Source organism: Sinohyriopsis cumingii, chromosome 10 (genome assembly GCF_028554795.1).
Source record: "Sinohyriopsis cumingii isolate HCF-2022 chromosome 10, ASM2855479v2, whole genome shotgun sequence".
NCBI lineage: Eukaryota > Metazoa > Mollusca > Bivalvia > Unionida > Unionidae > Sinohyriopsis > Sinohyriopsis cumingii.
Genome location: NC_142970.1, coordinates 6,042,364 through 6,056,173, shown reverse-complemented (window position 1 = coordinate 6,056,173; position 13,810 = coordinate 6,042,364). Strand labels below are relative to the sequence as shown.

Sequence of the window (13,810 nt, the reverse complement as noted above, 5' to 3'; positions counted from 1 at the left end):
TGCTGTTTTATGTGTGAGTGTATGTATGCACTTGAGTACATGCAAGTATGTATGCTTTGGACAATATTTGAACATGTGTATTTATCAGCACAGGTGGATAGATGAAGGTAGTAAAGTTTCTAATATATATATATATATATATATATATATATATATATATATATATATATATATATATATGTGTGTGTGTGTGTGTGTGTGTGTGTGTGTGTGTGTGTGTGTAAAGAACAGATATCTCGAAACAAAATTATTAATCGATTACTCAATTCATTTATTTAAGAACTACAGTTAAGGAAACGTGTAGTAATGCAGAATTCCTTTCCCACATAGTTGCTGAAGGTGATGGTCCAAGGCGGACATCTGTACCTCAGTTTTGGTAGTGGAATCTATCATTGGTAGGAGTTTGGCCTGAAGAAAACAATAGAATAAAAAAATGTAGACCACGCATATGTATGTATGTATGCATGTATGTATGTATGTATGTATGTATGTATGTCTGTTGTTGCTCTAGGGTTTAACGCCATTTTTCAGCACAAGATAGGCTATACATGGCGGCCAGTATCACTGGTGGAGGAAGAACCCTGGAAGACCCAGGGAAGAACCACCGACCCACGAGAAGCTACTGGCAGGCTTTCCCACGTACCCACTCTAGCCGAGTCTTGGACTCGAACCCTGTATGTATGTATGCATGTATGTATGTATGCATGTATGTATATATTTTCGTATGTATTTTTGTATGTATGTATGTATGTATGGTCTGAAACTTTTACTTCATGACTTATTTAAAAATAAAGTTCCGAAATCTCCAACTATCATCAGCAAAACAAAACCACGTCAAACTCTTATTTTGTATGACCATGGCCGCTAGTAAAAAGATAACGATTTATGATACCTCCAAAAGCGTCATTCCAGCGTCAGTGTGAACGTCCATTTTCTCCTGGTCACTCAAGGTAAAGATGTAACAGTTATGGCTGCTGAGTACTACCAACTTATGCTGTAAGGAAGAATAAATAATTTAGACTATACAATCACGTGCTTCTGGCACACATGTATCTTTACTTCAGAACCAGTGCTGTTTTAATTACAATGTAGTAGATATTTGTGTATATAAACAAAATTTCTATCTTTTAAAAAAAAAATATGTTAGTGCAAAATAGATAAGACTTTTTTTAAATGGACTAATCTTAAATTAGTATATATTTCCGCCTTATTAGCACGAACCGTACACTTTCTGAGTAATCCCCATGCTATGGCGTAATGCCCAAGAAATGCACATTTCCTTTAAAATATTCTGCTCCTAGTGTACTTTGAGGAATGTTCATTTTCCTTTCATGATAAAATTAAAATAGTTTAATCCACATTTTCCTATCTTTTTAAACATCAGTAAAACACATGTATATTGGACCATTACGTCATGTTTGGTGTCAGCATTCGGTTCCTAAGGTCAGCTCTACATGCTTTTACAATGTATTTATCCGTGCTTGATCCAAATTGAACCAAAGGTAAGGATAAACAATTTAATATTGGGGTAAGATGGGTAGATGGGATAGGGAGGTTGTCTGTGATTATCTTTTTAACCAGAGAGAATTAGTTCCTTTTTGAAAAAGGTTTTCGGTGGCCGGAAATTAACGGAAGAAAACAAAAACTATGTAATGTAGTGATAGATACGGACCAGTGTGTTTTGGCATTTCCCCCTAGAGTAATGTAGTGACAGATACTGACCTATGTGCTTCGGCATTTCCACCTGGAGTAATGTAGTAATAGATATGGATCAGTGTGCTTTGGCATTTCCCCTTCGATTAATATAGTAATAGGTATGGAACAGTGTGTTTTGGCATTTCCCCCTGGAGTAATCTAGTGATAGATACGGACCAGTGTGCTTTGGCATTTCCCCCTGAAGTAATCTAGTGATAGATACGGAGCAGTGTACTTTGGCATTTTCCCTTGGAGTAATGTAGTAATAGATACGGACCAGTGTGCTTTGGCATTTCCCCCTGGAGTAATTTATCAATACATACGGACCAGTGTGCTTTGGCATTTCCCTTTGGATTAATATAGTAATAAGTACGGGACAATGTGCTTTGGCATTTCCCATTGGAGTAATGTGGTGATAGATACGGACCAGTGTACTACAGCTTTTCCCCCATTGTAATCTAGGGATAGATACGGACCAGTGTGCTTTGGCATTTCCTCCTGGAAGAATGTAGTAATATTTACAGACCATTGTGCTTTGGCATTTCCCCTTGGATTACTATACTAATAGGTATGGGTCAGTGTGCTTTGGCATTTCCCCCTGGAGTAATGTAGTGATAGATACGGACCAGTGTACACTAGCTTTTCCCCTGGAGTAATACACTAATAGATACGGACCAGTGTACTCTGGCATTTCGCCCTGGAGTAATGTAGTAATAGATACGGGCCAGTGTGCTTTGGCATTTCCCCCTGGATTAATATAGTAATATATACGGGCCAGTGTGCTTTTGCATTTCCCCTTGGAGTTATGTAGTGATAGATACGGACCAGTGTGCTTTGGCATATACCCCTGGAGTAATGTAGTAATAGATACGGACCAGTGTGATTTGCATTTTATCCTGGTGTAATATAGTAATAGATACGGACCAGTGTACTTTGGCATTTCCCCCTGGAGTAATGTAGTAATAGATACGGACCAGTGTGCTTTGGCATTTCCCCTTGGAGTAACGTAGTAATAGATACGGACCAGTGTGCTTTGGCATTTCCCCCTGGAGTAATGTAGTAATAGATACGGACCAGTGTGCTTTAGCTTTTCCCCCTGGAATAATGTAAAAATAGATACGGAGGATCTCCATGAGTGATAACATAAAATGGGATTTGTGAGACATTTAAAGTCCTGGAGCACTTCAGATGCAAACCAAAGGTTTAAAATATATATTTATATTCAATAGCAATTGTATTGTTATGGGCATGACAACGTGTTATTTATCAGATGACAAAAGTCAGTAAAGCCAGAGAGAAAACCGATATTAACGTACGTTCCGATGCCTCAAACATTACGCCTTTCCATGATATGATGTCCTGCAATAATTCTAAACCCCAAACCGGGTTATTTAATTGTTTACAAATATATTTACAGAAACTGAAATAAATTAAAGCAAATTTATGTTTATGACGTAACGTGATAAATGACTTTTCATAATTGCATTTATATAGTAAGTGTTGACAACGCTTGGGGGTGATCAATATATCAAACATTGTTATGCAGTAAATCAAAAAAGGACTTTTGCTGCGGAAAACTCAGCGATTATAGAACAATTGGAACAAAATTTTCGATAGTATCTGGCATACCTAAAGACCTCATTAGATGCTTCGTATTTACATGCACAGGAAATTCAGAGATAGCCTTGACTTTAGCATTTATAGGTTTAACTTGTCCATGCCCCACGATATGTCCTTGAAAATTTACACTAGCACGGCAGAACTCACATTTACATAAATTAATTTTCAAATTTGCAACTGTGAGTCTGTCAAAGAATTTCCGAATTGTTGCGAAATGTTGTTTCCATGAGACATTGTAGATGATGGCATCATCGATATAAGCATCACAATTATAGACCAGAGGTAATCTTATTCATGAGACGTTGAAATGTACTTGGTGACTCTTGCATCCCAAACGGCATTACTTTATATTGGTAAAGTCCTTCTGGAGTCACGAATGCCGAAATTGTCTTTGCTCTTTCCGTTAATACAATTTGCCTGAGTCCATTCAGAAGGTCAAATTTGGTAACATACTAGGCATTCCCGTTCTTATCAATACAGTCATAGAATCTCGGTAATAGGAATGAATCTGTTTAGGTCACAATGTTCACCTTCTTATAATCAGTACACGTACGGAATGTTTTTTCTGGTTTTGGAACAAGTATGCATGGTGAACTCCAGTCACTTTTACTAGGCTCTATAAAATCATTCTCCAGCAAATACTGAATTTCTTTTTTCAAGTATTCCTGTTTGAGAGGGTTCATCCTGTACGGATGTTGTTTCACAGGTATAGAATTTAGAATTTCAACGTCATGGAAAATTTTCTTGGTTCTTGTTTAAGTTAATTTTTTTCTTGCGCTTGCAATGTGAAAATTGCTGATCCAGATCTCTTATAATTTCTGCATTCCGACGATTTGTCACTCCTATATCAGTAGAATCCGATGATATTCCTTCACTTAAATCTTCAGTGAGTGGGACAGGTACAACTAAATTAATTGTAAGTTTTACCTGGCTATCTACTTCGATATACTCTTTTAGTATGTTTATGTGACGGAGCTGTGTTTGTTTACTCCTCCCAGGAGTAATTATGATGTAATTTAAGTCATTTACGTTCCTGTCAACTGGGTGGGGACCATACTATTTGGCATGAATAGTTTTTTGTGATTATATAAAGAGAGAGAGGACTCAATTATCAGGCTGAAAGCTCTTTCGCTTCGAGTTTTAATCATATCTTGACTTCATTCTGGATAGAGTAGAATGCAGATTTACTCTTGTGACCTCACAAGCCTTAACAACTTATATTTAAAATTAGAAACATAATCAAGACGACTAATTTCATAATCTTCATTAGAAAGAAGTTTCTCTTTCAATAACTTCAATGATCCACGCACAGTGTATCTACACACCGGTTCAAAAGGTCTGAAACATAAAGATTCTTAAACCGATTTCCTAACAGCCAACAACTGTAAATGAATGCCTTCATCCCAATCGTTACCCGTATCAAATCCCTATAATCGAATCATGTCTTTCAAAGTCTGATTGAATCTTTCTAATGCCCCTTGACTCTCAGGATGATAGGCCAAGAAAATGAATTGTTGGATGCCTAATTCGTACATAACTTGCTGGAACATTCCAGGCATGAAATAAGAGCCTTCATTAGACTGGACAGACTTGGGAAGGCCAGATTGAGTAAAAAAATACTTTATCAAAGCCTTTAATATTGTTTTCGGTTTTATATTCCTCAAAGGATTTGCCATTGCAAACACTGTTGACGCACACAATGGTCAACAGGTCTTAGGTAAGAGACCAACACAGTCTACGATAATTATGCTAAATGGTTCGTCAAAGGCAGGTATAGGTTGTATATGAGCCTTAGGTATTTTCTGATTTGGTTTCCCTACCATTTGACAGGTATGACAAGATTTGCAGTATTTATAAACATCACTTTTGATTTACGGCCTATAGACCTGAGTCAAGAATTTGTGATAATTTGTTTTGATCCCTCAATGGCCAATCAATGGAGTTGCATGGACCAGACTAAGTATTTCCTGTCTGTACGGTTTTTACAATTTGATAGTTCACTGAAAATTCATCATCTGCAGGATGTCTCCATTTTCTCATAAGAATTCCGTTTGTAATGAAATAACAGACAAGAATTTCAGTAGCTTCAGTTTCACTAACGGCCCTTTGAAACAAATAGGAGATCTGGTGATCTTTTTTCTGTTCTACAACAATTGATTGTCGTTTAACACCCTGATTAGAATAAAGAGAATGAGTCGTTAAAAGAGGATCACTGTGATCAATACCTTCTGATTGGTCCAGACAAGGAATAAAAGTAACCTCATCAAAAGCCTGACCAATACATGCGTCAGCTAAAGGAATATTTTCCTTATCAACATCATTCCCAAGGGAAGAAAGAGTAAATACAACAAACTTTGTAAGATATATTTATTTATTTCCCTGGAAAAGGTCTGCGAAAAAAATATGAACTTACGGTTTTAAGGATTAAATCAAAAAATAATCCAAGAATAGTCCACGAATAAAATTTTAGATGTCCTAATAATAAAATGTTTTAATGATTTCAACTCCCGTAGAAGAATGCAAGCTGGCAGTCGATGACGTATGTTGTAACCTGTAGTGTATTGAAGTCTAAAGTTTTTTGTAGAAACAAGAAATATAACTCCGGTTTTGGAATTCCGAATAAATTTTTATAAAAGATGTTTTTCTCAAGAATTTCGTATGAACACACAAATATCTCCAGGAAAAAAGAACTAATCCTTTTGAATACAAGTAATTTGAAATAACTCCAAACCACACAACACTTTCTAGTGTAAAGAAAAAAAGCCCAATTGAGATTATTTCTCTAAATCAAAGGTTATATCGTATTCACAACTGCAGTTTGGAAAATCCCCAAGTTGCGAAATCGAAATAGGGCTCACGTGATCGTTTTTATATAACGTATGCCTAACATGACCCTGACGAACCAATAATTTTACTCTAAAAATTAATTAATATTACTGTTTACATCTTAAACCACGTAGTCCCATTATGACCTCGACAACAACCAATCATTTAAAAATAAAAATAGACCTTATTTACGTTGCTACTACTAACTTTGAATCAAGGTCAGGATCCAGGTCGACATCTTGTGGTTACTAAAACGAACAATCAAGGTCAAACTATTTTCTGGATATATATCCTCTCCAGTGAATAAATTTACATTACAATAGAATGTAAGGAAAAATAAAAAAAATTTAAACTGACAAACAAACAATTATTTTTTTTTAATCTATATTAAATCAGATATATTTAAATAAAATAATATATATATATATATATATATATATATATATATATATATATATATATATATATATATATATATATATATATATATATATATAATGTATATGTATAATGTATAGTGAAAATGGTAGGCGGTATATTTATTTCACAAAGCCTGAATTCATGTAAGATCACCAATTTCAATTTTACTAGCTTAAATGTACGCTAGGGGTATCTGTCTCTTTTCTTATCTAGTTGGCTGGCTGGTTGGTTGGTTGGTCGGATGGATGGATGGATATGTGTGTGCGTGCGTGCGTGCATGTATGTATGTATGTATGTATGTATGTATGTATGTATGTATGTATGTATGTATGTATGTGTGTGTGTGTGTGCGTGCGTGCGTGCGTGCGTGTGTGTGTGTGTATGTATGTATGCATGCATGCATGCATGTATGTATGTATTTATGTATGTATGCATGTATGTATGCATGTATACATGTATGTATATGTATGTATGTATGTATGTATGTATGCATGCATGTATGTATGTGTGTGTGTATGTATGTATGTGTGTGTATGTATGTATGTATGTATGTATGTATGTATGCATGTATGTATGTATGTATTTATGTATGTATGTATGTATGTATGTATATGCATGCATGAGTAGATTCAAACCAGCCTTTTGTGTATTTATTGTTTATGTAGAGAGAGAGAGAGAGTACTTACTGTGAGGGAATCATAGTGGAAGACAAGTTGTTCATGTACGCTCGGTTCATGAGTGGTGTGTGTTACATGTGTGCCATGCGATGCGTGCGAGTGAGACGGCGCATGCGTTGTTTGCTGCATTTAAAATCATAGAAATTCACAACATGCAAGCTAAAACAATGATCGGAATATAAACACATCATATAACAGACGCAAAAAACGACAGAGTGGTTAAGTGGTCAATCCAGGCCATGCTGCTTTGAATATTGTGATTAATTAATTTGTTTCATAAAATTTCTTTTCGGCTGGCAAGAATGATTTTTTCAGATTTGGGTGAGTTAATATATTAGCTAATATAGAACTTAGGCTGAAAACAGTATGCAAATAAAATTTCATTTCTGCTACTTTAAAATAATTTTCAACTGAACTAAATAGTTTAATATATGCATGGGAACATGTTTTGAAACTGCAAGTTATGCATAGTTCTATCTTATAAGATCGTCTATATATATATATATATATATATATATATATATATATATATATATATATATATATATATATATATATACGAGCATAATAAAAATAAATCTGACGTTTGTAGAATCTCATTTAAATTAAGATTTCCGACTTAAGTTTTCACATTTAATATTGTAATATTTGTGTTTTGTCAGAACATCAAATTCGTATAGACCTCTATGTAACAAGGAAGGACCACCAGGGCAAATTAATTCTCTCGTGATATGGTCAGTAGACAAGATGGTCTGCCAAGGAGTTAAGTCAGGCACAGAACAACTGGCACGTCAGAAAATATATTTGTTCTCCAACCAACATTTATTCTTAAAACGCTGCAACTGATTCTTGTACATACGGTTTCAGAGCAAGTACGCAATACTTTCTTTCATTTCTTTTTTCATCACCAACATCTAGAGAGATTGTATACACAAGATCCATTCAAAAATACCAAACAAATCCCTCGATGAAGCTGCATCGTCTTTATTTTTTAAAGTAAATGTTCTTATATTTAATTGCAGTAGATAACTTCTTCAATATATAGGATTTAGCCACATTTTGACATCGTCATTATTTCTTTCATCTTCATTTTGATATAGAAACAATACAATATATTTAGAAGCAAAAATATATGTGCACTGATCTCGCGCCGGGTAGCTCCACAAGGAAATAGAACACTTAACCATCTTAACATTATTGTACTAGTTTCCTCTTTTCTTATTCATATGGGCTTTACATATTTTGTTGCTATATATAAGCACGTACGGTTTATTAATTAAACAAATTGCTAATTTTTAACACTTAAAATATTGATCTACCAATGCAGTTAAGCTTTGTTTATTCTTGAATCCGCTTCTTTCTGTATAGTTCCTTATACGCTGTATAATTAAAAAGGTACTTGGTATCATGTCAGTGGATTTTATTCTCATTCAGAATTGTAGATTTGTCTACAAACTTATTGTACACTATCTTGTGTATAGTAAAATATAAACAACGTCTCAATGAAACGGGTCGTAAAAATGTCAACATCTTCCAACGTTTAATAGCAGTTAAAGAAATATCTTAGCAGAAAGAAGGAAAATCAGAAACAACAAAGTCGAATTCCAACAACTGTGCACTTTTTTCCCTCAGAACTTGAAGTTTAGCGAAGCAAATACCTGGTGCTTTGCGAATAAAGGTAGGGCGAAAAATCACTAGAGACATAGATACTGTCGACAGAAATGCATTAGATATGGGCGGGGGGATTGCTTGTTTCGATCGAGAATGATTTAGTGACTATTCAATTTTTCTTGTAAAAAGTCATTTAGTACAGAGCTCTTGCGATATTAAGATGACTTTGCGAATAAAAATTCAATTCAGCACATTGGTTTAATGGCGTTCAGTTATACAAACGAATCCAAACAAATGTACATCAGCACCTGCCCTTATTAGGTGACTATCTGCAACGAAAGCAAAGCCATGGGATCAATCTGTATAGAATTGTTCAATTATTTGCTATTTATATTTGTCAAAGACTACAAGGGGGAAATTCGAACTATTCTATAATTTACATATATAGGTAAACAATATGGAGACCCAGGGTTAAATGGCACGACCACACCCACACTTCACACTCCCGAAAACAATATGCCATTTGCAAGGAGTATATTGTGGATGGTTGCGTCTTAAAAGTTTTTAATTATATTAATTATTTTTATAGCTTGATTATAATTGGAAATTGACCAAACAATCGAGATTTATCAGAGAAAGGTTTGGAAGCATTTACGTTGCCGCTAATTAAAATTAAAATACTGCATTGAAACTTAACATAGCTTTAAGCATTTTCAATAGATTTGTTTCTTGTTCTTAGTAATATTGCAGATGTATGAACTTTCATAACAGATCGACTGAATAAAGAATAGGGATGTTTTTATAACTTTTGCATATGACACCAGGTACCATGATCAGAAATTAAAAATTTTAAAATATAAACTTGCTACGTCTATATGAATAACTATTTTGATTCCAGTTCATCGCGTCATTACGTTGGCCCTACTTATCTGACAAGATATACCGATGAGAGCGGCGATGATAATAACACTCTTCATTTTGATGATATAGCTTGGAATAATGGACCTGAATGTCGCTGGAACCATTCGTTTATATAGCCCCTCTTATCATCAACTCGACATACGTGCCATGACAAAATATCACGAATTGAACTGAATTTCTTCCTGAATTTTTCATTAAGCATATCTCAGTTTCTAAAAATATAGGTATACGTGTGAACGTTCCTTTTAAATGTGACAACCTCAAATAACAGACCCGCAGGCGACCCTGCCACAAACTAATCTGCGTGGAGCACGCTAAATGTGACGAATAACTTAAGCAATTGCATAATAATCTACATTAGTACTCCAATTTCAATTATTAGGTAAAAGTTCATATTCAAGAGAAATATTCTGCGAACTTGCGAACGCTAATGCAAATATTAAGTAGTTTGGGATATACCGTTTATATTCTAATAAAACTCCGAACCAGCTCCAAGCAAGCCGTCACATGATGCACCGAAAGGTCAACGTCGATGCAGTTAGGATTATACAGTTGATCAAGCATAGACTCCGATCTGACAGTGACTTATATGACAGCAGATTAGAGTCTTTATTTTTTGAAGTTGGCTGTCTTGTACCATAGAGTATACGGTATTTAATCTTTAGGAATCTAGTTCAGTGTGTAAACAACAGATATCATATCAACCGCTTGAGCTGCCAATATTTTGTCATGACATTTTGTCATGCATTGAAAGATAGGCCGTTAAAGCATTTTGATATTGTTTTGTTTTACTCAGTACTTGTGTATGACGTCATCGGTGCCCAGAAGGGAAGCTTTACCGAGATCAGTAATGCTATAAACAGCCGGATTAGAAACTTTGTTGCATTCAATTGTTTCAATTGGCAGACATACAAAAGTGCATGCATTTGAAGTGAAAGATAAACTGGGACTTTGTCACCATAAATGAAACAGTGTTATTCTAGAAAATGACCTTTAATGAATTCTCTTATATAATTTCATGTTAGTCATACACTAAATCTAAAAAATACTGAAAAAATGGTGTTAAGCCGACGAAACCAAACCAAGTTTATATAGTTTCAGCAAAAAGAGGCATTGTTTGAAAAACAAATAAAATGAATGACTGAATCTAATAACCCATTTTGTGATCTAATAAGGTTCTTCACTAGTTCAAGGAAAAGGTTATATTCTTTTTTAGAACCCTTTTGTCACCAAGATCATACGGAACTGTATGTGAATAAACGGATATGGATTCCAATATATATATATATATATATATATATATATATATATATATATATATATATATATATATATATATATATATATATATATTCAACATAGGTGAGTCTATTGATTCTAGAAGCTGAAAAGCTGTTTTACCTCAGATGGCGACTATACAGCTTTATAGTCTCATGTCCAATCTTTCAAGAATGTTTCCTTTCTTTGATACGTATTTTTTCAGATATATTTTTTCTTAAGCAATAATTAAAGTTTATCAAAAATCACTTGCAGATCATTTAGATGGCTACAGATAAGAACAAATTTTGTAGATGCATTGAAGTTTTCCTGACACTTAGCGGAAATTGCTCAACAAATACTTTAACAATTTGTATGAAAGTTGATAGGTTGTAGACGCATTTATTTAATAACGTGTATTCTCTCATACATTAACCATCGTATTAATTTCATCAAAGCAGTTCATTGTTTCGAATACAAACTGGCAATGTGACTGAATCATTAATTACCATAATATTAGAGTCCTTTTTTTTCTTTAGGATTATTGCAAATACATCACATTAGAATGGATAATATTTTATCTAGTTCAGTTACATTAAGAAGTTAGATATTGCACTTTTGTCTTGAGTGATAACATATTGTTTTCTTTCGTTAAACTTTATATCACACATCAAATGTTGCGTATATGGAAAAGTAATACATATTAGATACGTTTGAAAAACAGTAAGGGTCCTATTGTTTCACATTCAATTTGACTACTATATATTTTTGTACTATGTAATATTCTCTAAAGAAGCCTTTATTAATTACGGTTAATTATTTAATTAGGGAATATCTCTTTTAATTTTGTATGAGCAAGATGAGCTACTTGATAAAAAGTAGAATGAAACAGAATTACATTTTTGTACAATGGCTTTACATCTGAAAGTAAAACCATTGGATCCCTGAGAGTATTTGATGTTTATTTGATGTTATCACTATCCATAACCTAATGCATTTTTGTGTCAGGTCAACCATTCAAAAGGCATCATTAGCATGTTTTGTTTGAATGGTGAATTCGTCAGATGTATTTTTCTGTAACACGAATTTGAAACACCTGTAATTTTAAGAGATTTTATAAACTCTTTGGAATATATATTTGACCATTATTCACTAATAAAGTAGAGATTTTCTTGTCACCATGTTTTAATTGGATAGAACATTCGAGTGCAAATTAATCTGCAAAAGTTATTACAATGGTGTTATTGTTTTTCTGAGCGGTTTCACCATTTGTCAGTGAAAGATAGGCTATATATGGCAGCCAGTGTAACTGGTGGAGGAAGAACCTGGTAAAAACCAGGTAAGAACCACTGAGCCACGGGAACACAATGGTTGAACCCGAGACTCGAACCCAGGTTGACAGAAGTGAGATGGTTATTACTATGAAAAAACGTTCTTGGTTAAAGATAGATTAAAGATATGGCAGTCGTGCAGTGAATGTTTGGGGGAATGCTTTACATAATGACTTTGAAGTCTCAATGACATCTTGAAGAGCTAGAGAAGTTATATTAACAATGTACATTGTTTTTAAATTTTTCAAATCCAAGATAAAACATCACGCTAAAATATATTCCTCGTATCTCCTGAAAATTTAACTATATATTCATCTCCCAATATGGCAATGTTTTTGCTCTTGATGCTTCGTATTGTAAAAGTAAGTTTGTCTTCTAGTTATAAGAGGAATACTAATTCCAGTTTTTAAAGTAATTCACATTTCTTTAACTAAATAAAGGTATGGAGATATTGGGTCTTCATGGATAAAAGGTTATCAACACGTTGAAAAAAAAACATTCAGGAAAGGGTTGCACTTGTCCACCCCACCCCCACCTCCACCCGCATTATGAAATGCAATATATTATGACCCAAAGTAATGTTAGTGCAAGCTGAATCTGTTAGTAGAACACAAATACGTCTTCATAAAGCTTGTTAACATAAGTTATCACTAACAGGAAGCAGCAAGTAATTACAATTGCTTTTCTAAATGAAAGTACTTTTAAATACAGATGTACAGAGCTGAAGCGTACAAGTGCACGAGAAAGCAGTGTGTCAAGCAACTAATTAGCAATAAAGACTAAAATACTCATGTGTATCGTGTTATTTCTTATATGCAGGGTTAACATGGTTAGTACTGAGTCATGCAAGCTATTGGTGTTCAATATTTTCTAATTTATTCTTTATTCATTCATGGGGGGGATAACAGAACCTAATCTGGGTTCAAGGTTTACCATTCTTGATGCACCATAGTCTTTGGTGCTCAGTGTGTCTAAGGTCTGGGTGCAGATGCACCCAAAACATATGGCTTTAATTCACAGTTTCAGGTTTGGGTGTTAGAGTGCACCAAGCAAGTCTGGTTCACTGCCTCTTTGATTTATTACCCATTTTGGTGCAATGGTTTGCTCCCAAGCAAACGACAAAGTTCTATTTATTGAATTGCACACCAAAAGTGTAAATTCTATAAAAGGAATAAAATATCAATATACTGTTTGTTAATTTAGAATAATAAATTATAGGCGCACTGAATATTAAATAGAGTTGTTATATGTAGATGTAACTTAATCACCTTCTACTTAAATGACAACAAAAAAAAAATAAGTTCAAAACACGTAATTTTACTAAGTCACAAAATAACACTCTGCTAGTGTTATTTTATGCAATGGAATTAGTTAAACGGTTTTAACTTATTTTCTTAAACCATAGCCACATCTGATTTTAAAGCTGGTTGAGCCATTTTTGTATATGTATGC

The 13,810-nt window shown here is 34.0% G+C and overlaps 1 protein-coding gene across 1 annotated transcript; it reads right to left on the bottom strand.

Moving 5' to 3' along the window:
- Positions 1-247: 247 nt before the first annotated feature.
- On the bottom strand, positions 248-9,858 carry LOC149789528 (uncharacterized). Its single transcript, XM_089973297.1, has 4 exons — positions 9,783-9,858; positions 7,248-7,365; positions 893-994; positions 248-408 (listed from the first exon to the last, which is right to left on the bottom strand). Exons 1-4 carry the CDS (start codon positions 9,824-9,826, stop codon positions 289-291), a joined length of 384 nt encoding a protein of 127 aa, XP_089829423.1. The 5' UTR covers positions 9,827-9,858; the 3' UTR covers positions 248-288.
- Between the last annotated feature and the right edge of the window lie 3,952 nt (positions 9,859-13,810).